This window comes from Oryzias latipes, chromosome 21 (genome assembly GCF_002234675.1).
Source record: "Oryzias latipes chromosome 21, ASM223467v1".
In the NCBI taxonomy this organism is placed as follows: domain Eukaryota; kingdom Metazoa; phylum Chordata; class Actinopteri; order Beloniformes; family Adrianichthyidae; genus Oryzias; species Oryzias latipes.
The window spans coordinates 29,519,884-29,532,140 of NC_019879.2; the positions used below are offsets into that span (position 1 = coordinate 29,519,884).

General features: G+C 38.4%; 1 protein-coding gene across 13 annotated transcripts in view; it reads right to left on the minus strand.

Annotated features, from left to right (window-relative positions):
* stxbp5l (syntaxin binding protein 5 like) overlaps nt 1-12,257 on the minus strand; it is a 160,271-nt gene that overhangs the window by 28,969 nt on the left and 119,045 nt on the right. For 8 of the 13 annotated variants that reach the window (XM_023950972.1, XM_023950974.1, XM_023950971.1 and 5 more), the window contains exons 19-20: nt 9,032-9,100; nt 4,785-4,850 (exon numbers count right to left, since the gene is read on the minus strand). In XM_023950972.1, coding sequence (XP_023806740.1) covers nt 4,785-4,850; nt 9,032-9,100 — 135 coding nt within the window. The remainder of the gene's footprint in view (nt 1-4,784; nt 4,851-9,031; nt 9,101-12,257) is intronic. The other 5 variants (XM_023950973.1, XM_023950983.1, XM_023950981.1 and 2 more) reach the window with 1 other exon arrangement.

Genomic DNA, 12,257 nt, shown 5'->3' on the forward strand with positions numbered 1-12,257 from the left:
ACCGCAGAGGAGCATGGCAGTTGGTATTCAGCAAGTGGAAAAACAGCCACAAACAGGGGACACCTGTGCCACCTCATTTGACTGCAGGGATTACAGCTTTCAGCGTGTTTTGTACCACTCTTTAATTAACCCAGGGTTGTTTTTAAGCTGTAAAAAAAGGACCAAATCTTCGGGGACAAAGATTCCTACAGACTTTTCAATCTAATCCCATTTATACACTGCAAAAAAAAACCTGTGACACTAGTCCCCATTTTGCTCTTTTTCTGGGTAAATGTCACTCTGAAGTAGGTACTCGTTAACACCTTGTCGTGCTTCACGTCCCCGTCATGCTTTTTCTTCAACCTTTCATAATTCTTTACTTTTCAAATCTCTAATTGCACAAAGACAGGCCTGAGATGACACTAACCACCACGATCTCATCGCCCTTGCTGTGTAGAAAGACACTCTGCCGTGACAGAAAAAATGTCTAATTCTTGCTCTGCCCGTCCCGTCATTTGCTCAGAGGCATCAGTGGATAACACAGGCAGGAGAGCCAAGAGGGAAAAGGTTTGACAACACAGGAGACCATGAAAGTCCAACATTGCACTGAATTCCTGGCAAATTGGTTCTTGTTGTTGGTTTCGTTGACAACTAAAATATAAAGGAAAACATCCCTTTCTTATCTATAAAGTCAAATGCTTTTAAAAACTCATTTAATGAGAGCAGTTCAAGTGAAGGGTACCGTAATTACAAACAACATTAATTCAAAACTACAACAAAGACCGGAAACTGAAAAGAAGCAATTAAACGGGTTATGTGGTCATAGCAACTATCTTCACACTGACAAGCACAAGAATTCCATGACCTTTGCTACGATGGATGAAACTGAACACAGTACAATTAATTAAAGAGCAAAAAGATATCAAGAGCATTTTGAGTGTTAATACTTAGTAACGTCTGGTATAGGTTCTTGATCTGCTAGTTAAATTCTGTACTGTTTTTAGCTGAGGTTGTATTGACTGAGTAATCTATGAGGGTTATCTAAGATTTTGCACTGCAGGATTGCATTTTCCAATTTCCTAATAAGACAAAAGACAGAATGTCTGATATCTTACTTTTCTGATGGCTCCCTTTAAGTGTAGCACTTCCCTAAACCCTTAGTCACATGCACCTGTACAGGTGCTGTGAGTTTCTGGGATGTTTTCACTTGTGGAGGGTCGTAGAGAGGAATGGCCACATCTTAAGGGCAGTGCAGGAGTGTCTTGTTGTGCCCCTTGAGGCTAGTGCGGCCATCTCAAGGGACTTCATCAAAATGGAACGTACCACTGTCATGCGAGTGGTAAGTGTACCATGAAGTATTTGTAAGGCTAATGTACGTTGTACGCACTTCCGGGTGATGCTGTCATACGGTGTCCTTAAGCCGTACTCTAGTCAATACGGTGGGAGTACTAGTCTTCACTGACTTAGCGCAAATGCCGCATGTTCAGGGCGTTCAGGTGAAAAAATTTAAACGATACGCCTGCACCTCACTTCACCTTTACTTACCCCAGAGTGTCGTATACGTGTTCACTACGACCTGCCGCCCGTAGAGAAAAAAAAAGCACATGAACGTTTTCTCTCTAGAGGTTCAATGAGCGGTCTATGATCTTGATATTATCACCTGCGTGTCCCGTACAGGTTTGACTTCTGTTCTCCCACACACCTGTATCCACGCGTCAGGACAGTTGGGATTAAGGCTTAACTGCTTTCTTTTTCCATCTGACCATGTCTTTACTCTCCAAAGTACTTCTTACATCTAGATTTTCAGGGCAATCTTTGACTTAGACCTGCCTACAACAGGACTGAGGCATTCTATCAGGCGCAACATTATGCCCAGCTTCCCTCTTTATAACTGCTCTCTGAGGGAGAGCTGACACAGAGAATGTCAGACTAACAGCACGGAGGCATGTCGGTGTCCTTGGGACTCTGAGGGCTGCAACATGAAGGGAAATGGCTGCTGGCTTCTCCCCTTACAAATAGTCTGAGGTGAGTGTTTACATTGCACTTATTTAAAGGCCTTGGCCTGAGAGGCCCAGGTGAATAGATTCTGACAAAACAGCAAACGGCAGAACCAAGCAGGGTTATCACTGTTAGGACATGAGTGATGATGCTGCCTTTTACTCGGGCGGTAGGTAGCAGCAGTGTTCTTAGTGACCTGAACACTGAAATTACCCTTCTTTTTTGTCAGAATTCAAGTCATTCACTGCCGGCTGGCAACTAGAAAACTTTGTCCTCCAACGGCCGTCTGCCAGTCCAGTTGGTACTAGGAAAATTGAATTTGGAAAATAAAGAAAAACGTAGCAGCAGCCCATCACTTCCAATCGGGGAAACTGTATTTCCTTTTTTTTTTCTAACTTCACAATGAACTGTGATCTAGATTTAATGTGTTTTCAGAGGTGAAGTGGTGTAAAACATTTAAAGGGAAATTTCATAACTCCATCCTAAATTGTGGAAGATTTGATTCTGCAAAGTGTCTTGTTTTTATGAACACACATGAAATGCTCAGGTTGTTGGGTTGGCTTCCTCTGCTTTTTACACGTTTTAGTCTCTCTGCACCAACACACTTTAGCAACACACAGCTAATCACATCACCGCGTCCGGGTGAGTAGATGTCAGTTATTAGAGTGCTGCAGCACAACATTTAAACACCATTCTTACTCTTTTCTTGTGTCTTCTTCCTAAATTTATGTCAAGTTAAAAGTCAACGCAAAGATTCTGTTACTGCCACAGTTTTGTGCTTTTATTTTACTAAACTGAAACAAGTAAACCCTTGAAAATTAAAAATCTCATATATGAGATCTAAAAAAGCAACAATTTTCACAGTTCACAGACTATTGACTTTTGTGATTGAACTCAAACAAAAAAATGTGGGAGAATCTGATACTTTTTTTAAAACATAGTCATTGAGGATGGTTTAAAAACTTGTTCCAGACTCTTGTGGAGATATTCTTTATTCCATCCATCATACTTGTCTGGGTTTGGGTTCAGATACGTAGCGGTCCAGCTGTTTGGACGCATTTGAAAATAAGATTCTCAGAAATTTGACAGCAACAGTTGCAGCTCGGTTAGACTCAACAATACCTAAAACTAAATCTTACATTGACAACAGAGGCGAGATAGTGATGACTAAGATCTCTAAAAAACAAAGACATTATTATCAGGAGGGAACCAGCCTGTTAGCCAATCAGCTGGTGAACAAAATGTCCCTTCAAATAAAAGTGTCTGCCAAACTATCTGTAATATAAGCATCTCGATGTCTAACATGCTTAAAACACATTTTAGAACAAAAAAAGGGTCAAAAGGTCATTTCAGATCCACTATTAAGTCGGCATATAAATGATGACCTGATGGTCTCTGCTTAAGCCATCAGTGGTTATGATGTTTGGTGGTGCAACCAACGCTAAGAATGAGAAATGTTCTCATAATCTGGTGTGTGAATTAGCTTTAAAAGCTAAAATAAACTGATAGAATGCTGATTTGAATGACTGAGGAGCTCATGAGTAAAAAATTTAACTTTTGAACAAATAAAAAGAAGATAAAAAAAAACATAAAAGCCATTAGATTATCTAATACAGAAAATAAAAAGACTGCTAACTTTACTTAATTAAAATGGAGATCACACATTGCAAAAAAAAAACAAAAAAAAACAAACATAAATAACATGATTATCCTGAGTTACAATGATAAAGCTTTTGCATACCAAGCAGTAAACACAAAACCCGAAACAAAACAGTCATTAAAGTTTCCAGAACAATCTCTACTACCTAACCATGACATTCTCTGTTTTTTCTTCTTCTGGTATTTATTTAGTACTAAGTCAGTTTCATTGTTACATCAATTTACAGAAAAAAAACCTGATGATGTCCCACTATGGCCTGACTCATTCTGCAGCATGTTTAGCAAAGGCTAAACAAATGGAGCGTAATAAAAAACAAATGATCCTTCTGATCTTCATACTCTATTCGATCAAACATACCCCATCAACATGTAAAAACACAGAAGGCGATCTCATCTTTATGCTTTCCTTTCATGATTTGCAATTCGGTTTGTTGCAGTTAAAAACTTACAATATCCCAGCTTTTTCTGGTGTTTTCCTGTTCTTTTGTCAGATACCACATGTGCATTTCTCCAAGACTACACGCCATCCCATGGTACAACATAAAAACCACAGAAAAAAAACACAGCGATACAACCGTTATGCCTGGTCCTTTTCTTTTTAGATCTGTTTAGCCAACAGAAATGCAGAAGAGCATCTTATAATATATTAAACGTGCTAGAACATGCATTTTTAAGCACTTCGGAGAGAGCACGGACATTTAAGCTTGGACTCAACGACGTCATGTTAGTTACTGCCACACTTTGTCAGCTTTCTTGCTGCAGCTAACTGCTGTTTATTCAGTGTTGGTTCAAAGCAAACATGCAAATGCATAAACAAACTGAATCGGGAGGTGATAAGTGTTACTGTTTCTCGTTCTTACCTTTGTGAAAACGTACATTCATTACAGCATCACGGGAACATGTGGACAAGAGTGCATTAGATATGCAATCCAGTTTCAGTGCAGGACAGCAGCTGAACATAAGCTATCATCTCAAACAGCTGCAGTAAAGATGCTCCGGTAACAGACCTGTGGGCTGACCCCAGCTAGTTAAAGTCAAATGAATCCCAGCCACTTGGCAGTAAAAAAAGAAGGTAGGTGAAACATGGCAACAAGGACACGTATGCACACATGGAGGAGCTGTAGTGGATGAGTGCACATGAAGGTTACCTGAAGTGGGCGACTTGCTTCTGTCCATGTCGGTAGACTGCTGGTTGTCAGTGAGTTCAGTAAGGCCTGCAGCAGCCGAGAGGAGGAAGAAGCAGAACAGATAGTCAACCAGGGGACTACAGAACAGAATTCATCTAGACTCCAAAAAGAACAATCTTTAGGATGTCACCTTTGAGTTTTCAGGAGGTTTCAACACTAGGACAGTCCCATAGAACTGGTTCAATTGGGTGCAAATCTGTCCAAGTGCTTGCACATCCTTCTGTCACCGAATTTATTGATGAAAGACTGTCACATTTGGTTTTAACTGTTAAAAAAGGAGTTCTCCTGTCGATGAACTCTGGTAAGTACAGAAGAGTTCTGTGCAAAAACATCCTTGGTCATTTGCCACAGCTTCAGTTTTATTTAGATCTTTAATGTCTACGTCAAGAGTTTTAGCTTGTTTTGAAAGTCAAACCGCAAGTTCACATCAATTTGGAAACTTCTAAATACTTGTGACGGACTGGTGTTGCTTTATTTAAGATGGTGAAAGGACACACTCCTCAACATTTTCTACTTCTACCAGTCTTCAGGTGAATATCATGAAATATTGTACTGGCTTTTCCGTCCCCCTGACCTCCAGATTCTGGACTCACGCCTTCTCTGCATCTCCAGTCTCAAAACTCACCTTTTTGGACTATACTCTTCCTGACTGCAATGGATTTGCCTTTTTAAACTTTTAACTTAATATTTGTGTTTCTTAAATTTGTGCTTTTATCCTTGCCTGGTGACCTTGAGTTCAGAGAAAGGCGACTTATAAATTAAATGTTTTATTATTATTAAAATGGTGACAGTAAAACCTTAAATTTGATGGTCATCACATTTTGAATACATTGTCCATTGCGTTTTTCGACTCTTTTGTGATTGCACTCTACGAAAAAGTCACAAATGGCACTTGTTGAAGCACTTGGCATGGTCACAAATGTGGTGGTTTGTCCTAAAAACTGCAAACAATCAGCAGAAATATAGTCTACAATATTTTACTGTAAACACTTTATATTAAGATTCCTTAACAAGCTCTGTTAACACATTAACAAGCATTATAAATGAATTTATAGGGTGTTAGTAAGACATTTATTAGTACAATAAGTCTAATAAGGATTATTAAATTACTTAGTTAACACATTTACAAGCATTATTATTAGGATGTTTTCAAGATGCTAATGATGCATTTACTGATATTATAGGTGCCTAACAAATTTTTCAGTGTTAATAAGCTTAATAAGATTTATTAACAACCTTTGTTAACAAATTAAGAAGTATTATTATTGTTTGGGGTTCTAGTAAGATATTTATTAGCATTATAGATGCCTGACACAAGCCGAAGTGTTCATAAGTTTAATAAGTTTTATTAACTAACTTAACAAATTATTTGGCTTTATTAATGTGTCAGATGCTAGTAAGATATTTATTAGCATTATAGATGTCTTGCAAATACCTGAAAGTGTTAATAAGATTTATTAACATCTAAGGTCAGACCATTGTCTTCTAAATCCATATTACTAAACTGTTTATAAGCTTAACAAATGTATTAATTAACTTTGTTAATAGTTTATTAATTGTTTTGCAGCACCTCATCTAAAGTGTGGACGTTTTTTACCACAAACAACCACAAAGCATAAAGATTGTAAAAAGAACTTTATGACATTAAAACAGACAACATACACAAATCCCTCTGTAAAAGATATATAATAATTTAATTCAGACAAATAATTTTTTTTTAAAAAACATATATACTGGTGTTGGATGACTAGCATCATAGCTATAAGGATAAAGTAGTAGCATCTATCCTGAGTGAAACATTCATTGCAAATCCCATCACCAGGAGACAATTCTCTGCATTCAATGCCAACTGCATTCAACCACTGTTGCCTTGCTTCAAAGTCCACAAAGAAAGTTGCACAAGCCAGTCATTTTTAAAGAACGAAGACAATAAACCTACAGGAGCCATGCTAAAGCTAACACGCTAACGACCGACCGGTACAGAATCAAAGATGGGCGGGGCTTTTTTCGTCACCTGTGTGAAAGCAAAGTCTAAGAGGCCATTCAATTGGCTGAAATCGAGCATGCCTGCTTTGCTGATGAGTTTGATTGACAGATTCATTAGCCAATGGTGACATTGGTTAACCTGCCCATCTTTGATTCATAGATGGGCAGGTTAGCGTGTTAGCTTTAACATGGCTCCTGTAGGTTTATTGTCTTCGTTCTTCAAAAATGACTGGCTTGTGCAACTTTCTTGTGGACTTTGAAGCAAGGCAACAGTGGTTGAATGCAGTTGGCATTGAATGCAGAGAACTGTCTCCTGGTGATGGGATTTGCAATGAATGTTTCACTCAGGATAGATGCTACTACTTTATCCTATTAGCTATGATGCTAGTCATCCAACACCAGTATATATGTTTTTTTTTAAAAAAAATATTTGTCTGAATTAAATTATTATATATCTTTTACAGAACGATTTGTGTATGTTTAGTCTGTTTTAATGTCATAAAGTTCTTTTTACAATCTTTATGCTTTGTGGTTGTTTGTGCTAAAAAACGTCCACACTTTAGATGAGGTGCTGCAAAACAATTAATAAACTATTAACAAAGTTAATTAATACATTTGTAAAGCTTATAAGCAGTTTAGTAATATGGATTTAGAAGACAATGGTCTGACTTTAGATGTTAAAAAATCTTATTAACACTTTCAGGTATTTGCAAGACATCTATAATGCTAATAAATATCTTACTAGCATCTGACACATTAATAAAGCCTATTAATTTGTTAAGTTAGTTAATAAAACTTATTAAACTTATGAACACTTCGGCTTGTGTCAGGCATCTATAATGCTAATAAATATCTTACTAGAACCCCAAACAATAATAATACTTCTTAATTTGTTAACAAAGGTTGTTAATTAAGCTTATTAACACTGACACATTTGTTAAGCACCTATAATATCAGTAAATGCATCATTAGCATCTTGAAAACATCCTAATAATAATGCTTGTAAATGTGTTAACTAAGTAATTTAATAAACCTTATTAGACTTATTGTACTAATAAATGTCTTACTAACACCCTATAAATTCATTTATAATGCTTGTTAATGTGTTAACAAAGCTTGTTAAGGAATCTTAATATAAAGTGTTACCGATTATTTTTTCTACTGTAAAGAAAAATGCGTTGAGCTGTTTAAATTACAACAAAAGTAAACCAACATTTCTTTATCCTTCACAAGTCTTGGCCAAGTTGGCAGTCTGTTGAATTTCTAGAAACTCAATCTGTGAAACTTTTCCCCATCATGAACACAAAAACTCAAATTGAACTTGGTTTTGTCTTCCTGGAGGGCTTTGTGTTACACCGTTTTATGATGTGAACATTTGGGAATCAACCGGGTTGCACTAAAAAGCAAATAATTCTGCAGTTTTTAGTGCAAACACACAAAAATTAAAAGGGCAAACACACAAACACAAAACAGATCAAACACAAGTCCAAACAGAATCATTTCAAGTCTGATCGCATGCATCAAGCACAGGCCATGAAGAAGTCCCAGATCCCTCCCATGTTGAAGAAGACTATATAATAGAGGAAATTTATGAAATATTGATATTTATCATCTTCTTTACTTTGGTCAGAATGCCGATAATTTATGGGGTAAACTTTTTTGGAGTCATCACACTTTCGGTAGAGTTTTTCAATTTAATATGTCTTTGTTGTCTATGTCTAAGGTTCTAAATGCTAATTTACTTTCAACCATTTATACTGGCTGTACAACAGACCGAAGACATTGAAAGGGACTCTGAACATTTACTAGAGTTTGGAATCAAGAATTCCTTTGTAACCACTTCCTAAAAGCCTTTTTTAGGCTCAGCCCATGGGCAAGGCTTTACTCACCCCAATGAATATACTTCAGTTAAAATATACATCACATGGAACATATAATATTTATAACTGCCTTCAGTTAACAGAGTCCAGGAGTGACTTTCTTTCTGCTCAGGACATACTGTAGACATGACTGGAATAGCTGCTCTTCATGGAGCAAAAATGATGTTATGGGCTGCCATAACATCAGAAGCGATCATTATTCCAATCATCTCTTTGGTTTGTCACTTTACCGTTGGTCTACATGCCTTCGCTGGCAAAACACTCACCCATAATCCCCCTCTTTTCTGCACACACACACACACCGAATCCCAACAGCTTCAGTGGTAGGAAGGCTAGACTTACTCTGATAGGATGTACGGATCCTTTTCTTTGAATCTGAATAAAAGTTAGACAGGCCGCGCATGCAAAACTCTGTCAGGCAGGCCCGCATGCCCACATCGGCAGCCACAGAGGAGGAGGAAGCAGGGGAGGGCAGAAAAATACAGGATGGAAGACGGAGAGAGGTGAGATTATAAGGGCAGAAAGAAAGGGAGAAGAAGAAGAAGGTGACAAATCAGGGGGGTAAGGCAGAGGCAGATTAGCACAAAAACCGAGGAAAAAAATTGATGACACAAGGGAAAGAGTTTGAATGAAAAAGGGGAAAGATGGAACAGTGTTAAAAAATTTTGGGGTGGAAAAGCAGGGGGTGTTAAAGGGGAGAGAGAAGAATACACAGACTTAGAGTGGAAAAGAAAGTGAGAGCAAGCAGCAACTGGGTTAGTGTCAGGGCAAGACAGACAAGAAATACCAGCTTCTCCGGCAAACCCCAGAAATGCTGAGTTGACTGGTAAAAAGTTCAAACACTGCAGAAATACTTAAGCCTTAGTCACATTGGTTAGGATTTTTTTGCTTTGTTGGGACCCGTGGAGGGTCATTGAGAGGAGCAGCAACACGTGTGTCTTAAAGCTCCATCGAGGCTTGTATGACCACCTCAATCATGAAAATGGAAAGTACCATTGTCCAGCGTGTAGTAAGTGTATCGTGAAGTATTCGTAAGGATAGTGGACGTTGCACGCACTTATGAAATGCAGGTGACGCTGTCGGACGGTGTTCTCACGCTACACTCTAACCGTTAGTAAGGCGTGAGTACTGGCTCCTTAACGACTGTACACGAATACCGCACACAATGGGTGTGCATGTGATCTGTACGATGTCCACACAAACTACACCCTAAATGTCTCATTTCTAACAGTCAAGAAGACCACGAGGAGCTGGCACTAACGGGTTCCCTGCACCTGTACGACACGCGTGCATCTCACCTACTTCACCCTTACTTACCCTTGAGTGTTGTTTTCATTGCGACCCGTCGACTGCAGAAAAAACGTGCATGAACATTTTTTATTTCGCACAGGCCGCCAGCGTGCCACACACAGGTTTGACCATATTTTACTTGCAGACGGCCTCCATCCACCCATAAGGGCAGGTGTGACTAAGGCTTAAGAGATAAACCTCAGCAATGAACTAGATAAAACACTGCACTTTTCAAAATTATATTAAACTATGACTAAGTAAACATGCAATAATAAAAAGCATTACTGTGATTTTTTAAACTTCCTTTATTTAGGAACAGATTTGCTAAATTTCTAAGCAAATTCGTGATTAACAAAAATTTGTATTTTCATATTTTACTTTAGTTTTATTGCCAACATGACTGTGTGCATCATCATTAGGCAACTATACCCCAACAGATTTTAACATTCTTCTCAGGGAAATCTCAGGAATTTTTTTTGCCAAAAAACGTAAATATTTTTAGAGATAACAAAAAATGATAAAAAAAACATTTTTTTTGGAAAAAGAAACCTTAGGCCTTTTCTTTCTCAGTAAACTCGGCAAACTGCCTGTTTTTGTCTGTTATGTTTAACTAACGCCTGACTTGACAAGTTTGATGTTATGGCAGCAGTTTACCAAATGAGAGAATGTGAGAATAACCTCTTATTGGACTTTTGCACACTAAAAATAGAACGATGGCAGTGTGCATTCATCTGGTGGAATCCTTCATTAAGTTTTATTTACTTTCTTTATTCCTAAGCTGCTGGATCTGACAAGTGTTAAGTTTAAAACCTAACATTTTCCTGCTCCTAGTCATATACCATATTGTAAACTATTGTAAACTGTCCTGTAAACGCTTTTAAGGATAACATTAATCAAATCTCATAAAAATGAGGGTTGCCTAATAATTGTGCACACAAAATTATACACAAACACACATATCTGACAACAGCTAAAAATGCATTTGAAAGGACAAAAAGCAACCTTCATAAAAGCAACTAAATTAGTTTTCCAACACTTGGTGTACTGACATTTTTGCATTACTTGGTTGTAGACTCTAGATTATAAACCAATAGTGTCGGAACATACAGAAACATTTTTACTGTTTACTTCCATCTCAAATGTGACCCCTATGGCCCTGCATCTAAAGCCATTTAGTGAAGTCAATAACAATTCTGAAACAGCATATGTGAAAATATTGATCTCTAAAGGTCTCAACCATTCAGCTTTATTAACATCCTGCTCTAAAGATAATTTGAAATGTTCTAAAATGAGTTCCTTGCACAGCTGTAAATAGCTGGTTAGGGTACGACCAATGAAATATTCATGCTTGTGTTATGGGGTTATATATCAACGTAACACCTTCTTCTTTGCCTTTTGGCAGCCCTCTTTTAGTGCCAAAGCGAATCCTCTGCCTCCATCTAAGCCTCTCCTCTACATCCTCCTCACTCACATTCTTTTACCTACATCATCACTGTTCCTCCTCTCAACGTGGCCAGACCATTTCCATCAGCTTCCCTGCATTTATCTCCTAAACACCTACCATGATCTGTTCCTCTGATAGATTTATACCTGATCCTATCCATCCTGCTCTCTCCCATAGTGAGCAAATGTGTCTTGCTAAAACATATTTAGTCACAATTCACACCTTAAACCTTCCTCCACCTGTTCCATCTTACTTGCACATGCATCTCCACTTCTGTCCTACACACTCCGTTGTTCTGGACTGTTGACCTTACGTTATTACAGGCATTCACCTTGTCATTGTTCCACTTGAGTTGTTCTTTGTCCTGATCTTCATTCCTCTTCTTTCCAGAGCAAACCTCCACCTCTCCAGATGTACAGCTGCTCCCTGCTCTCACTACAAATCACAGTCATCTGCAAACATGATGGTCCACAGAGATTCCTGTCTAACCTCATCTGTCAGTCTGTCCATCACCATGGAAACAAGAAGGAGCTCCAAGCTGATCCTTGGTGCAGTCTCACCTCCACCTTTAACTCCCTCAAAGACCTACAGAACTTCTCACCACTGTCTTCCAGCTCTCATCCATGTCCGGAAGAGCTCCAATGTTCTTCTCTGTCACTCCAGACTTCTTCATCCAAACCACAGCTCCTCTCTCTGTGTCCTTTCATAGACTTTCTCAAAATCAACAAAGACACAATGCAGCTCCCTCTGCCCTTCCCTTTTCCTCTGCAGCAACATCCTTAAAGCAAATTCTGCATCTGTGGTTCTCTTTCTCTGCATAAAACCCCACTGTTG